Source organism: Myotis davidii, unplaced genomic scaffold, assembly GCF_000327345.1.
Source record: "Myotis davidii unplaced genomic scaffold, ASM32734v1 scaffold482, whole genome shotgun sequence".
Lineage (NCBI taxonomy): Eukaryota > Metazoa > Chordata > Mammalia > Chiroptera > Vespertilionidae > Myotis > Myotis davidii.
In genome coordinates this window covers 736,301-738,117 of record NW_006293550.1, presented here as the reverse complement: position 1 = coordinate 738,117, position 1,817 = coordinate 736,301, and the positions used below count along the sequence as shown (strand labels likewise).

Below are 1,817 nucleotides of genomic sequence, written 5' to 3'. Positions count from 1 at the left end.
GATTGATGTTTCTCTCTCTCCCTCTCCCCCCCTCTCTGAAAAAAAAAAAAAAAAAATATACACACACACACACACACACACACACACACACACACACATAAAGAACTTTTGATGTTTTTCACTTTGTTGTTTCCCAGTTTGTTTCTAATTGAATATAATGTTCTTTATGTGCAGTGCTATGCAAAGTAAATGAGACAGAAGTGGCTCCACCTCTCCAGTAAATTGCATGATTTATGTGGACACGTTCACACACTGGAAATACAGATGAGCTCAAATATTACAAGCTCAGAATGAACATTTGAGTATTTAAAACAAGACTATTTTGTATTTTCAGAAGATAAGGACATAAGATAAGCGTATTTGCATCATGGTGCATGTATTTTAAGAAGATAAAGACATAATGTGAAAATTAGAATTGATGGCTGAGGGGTATGAAACTAGTCTTTTTCTATCTTGTTGGCCTATTGACCTATTGCTTGTTTTCTTAACCTACCTGACGACTCTTTCTTAGGTCAATTCTCACAAACTTATTTTAGGAAAAAATGGTGAAATAGATTCTGTAGTACTCTCTTAAATCAGTATATTCTGTAGTCAGTAGGTTTAAAACTTTGGGATGAGAATGTGGTGAAAGTATTTTTAAGTGGCTGTCTGATTACACATTTGCTATAAAAACACTTTCTTTATATCTCTATAGGTTGGCAAATAAACAAGACAAGGAAGGGGCTTTAGGAGAAGCTGATGTGATTGAATGTCTGTCTCTGGAAAAAATGGTCAATGAACACAAGTGCCTATGTCAGATAGTAAGTGTTGGGGTTTGTTTTCCTTTTTTCCCTATGAAATATGTTCAGTAGAACTTAATTTTTGTAAAGGTGAAAGGCAATTAGGTGGCAGACAGCTAACAAAATGATGTGTTAGTGTTTTAAAAGAACTTTTTTTTTTTACCCCAGGAAATCACATTCTCACTGTTTTGTTGCTATTATTTTATATTGTAATATTTGTTTTCTATTTAGTTGTTATTGACTTCCATAAACTGTCTTTTGAGATTTCAAAGACTCTAGATTTGCTTTTTGTTTAAGATATTGCTGACAGGACTTGTAAGCTATACAAACACGTCTTGCTATAATTCTTAAAAATATATTTTTATTGATTTCAGAGAGGAAGGGAGAGGGAGAGAGAAGAAACATCAATAATGAGAGAGAATCACTGATTGGCTGCCTCCTGTTTGCCTGCTGTTGGGGATTGAGCCCACAACATGGGCATGTGTCCTGACCCGGAATCAATGGACTGTGACCTCCTGATTCATAGGTTGATGCTCAACCACTGAGCCATGCCAGCCAGGCAAATTTTTTAAATGGTAAAGAAAACATATAAATACAAAATTTAAACATATGAGAGGTTTGCAATGAGTTTTGAAAAATCTTATCAGGAGAGTTATATAATCTTAAGAAAGATGGCAGAAGATATTAGTATTAACCGTTTCACTGCTAAGGAGCGCTATCGCGCTCTTCTTATGTTACTCCCAAAATGCGAAGAGCGCGATAGCGCTCCTGTTTTTTAGTTTTTTTTAAATATATCGCGCTCTGCTTATGATACTCCCAAAATGCGAAGAGCGCGATAGCGCTCCTGTTTTTTTGTTTTTTTTAAATATATTTTTTATTGATTAAGATATTACATTTGTGTCCTTGTCCCACGTTACCCTTCTACCCCTCCCCCCGCTCTTGCCCTCCCCCCCGTTGTCCATGTCCATTGGTTAGGCCTATATGCCTGCATGTAAGTCCTTTGGTTGATCTTCCTCCCTTACCTCCACCCTCCCCTAC

The 1,817-nt window shown here is 36.4% G+C and overlaps 1 protein-coding gene across 1 annotated transcript in view; it reads left to right on the top strand.

The window, feature by feature from the left end:
- The window catches only part of ARL13B (ADP ribosylation factor like GTPase 13B), a 79,976-nt gene that overhangs the window by 60,970 nt on the left and 17,189 nt on the right, over nucleotides 1-1,817 (top strand). Inside the window, exon 5 of the mRNA XM_015566215.1 lies at nucleotides 695-800. Within this exon, the coding sequence (XP_015421701.1) occupies nucleotides 695-800 (106 nt within the window). The remainder of the gene's footprint in view (nucleotides 1-694; nucleotides 801-1,817) is intronic.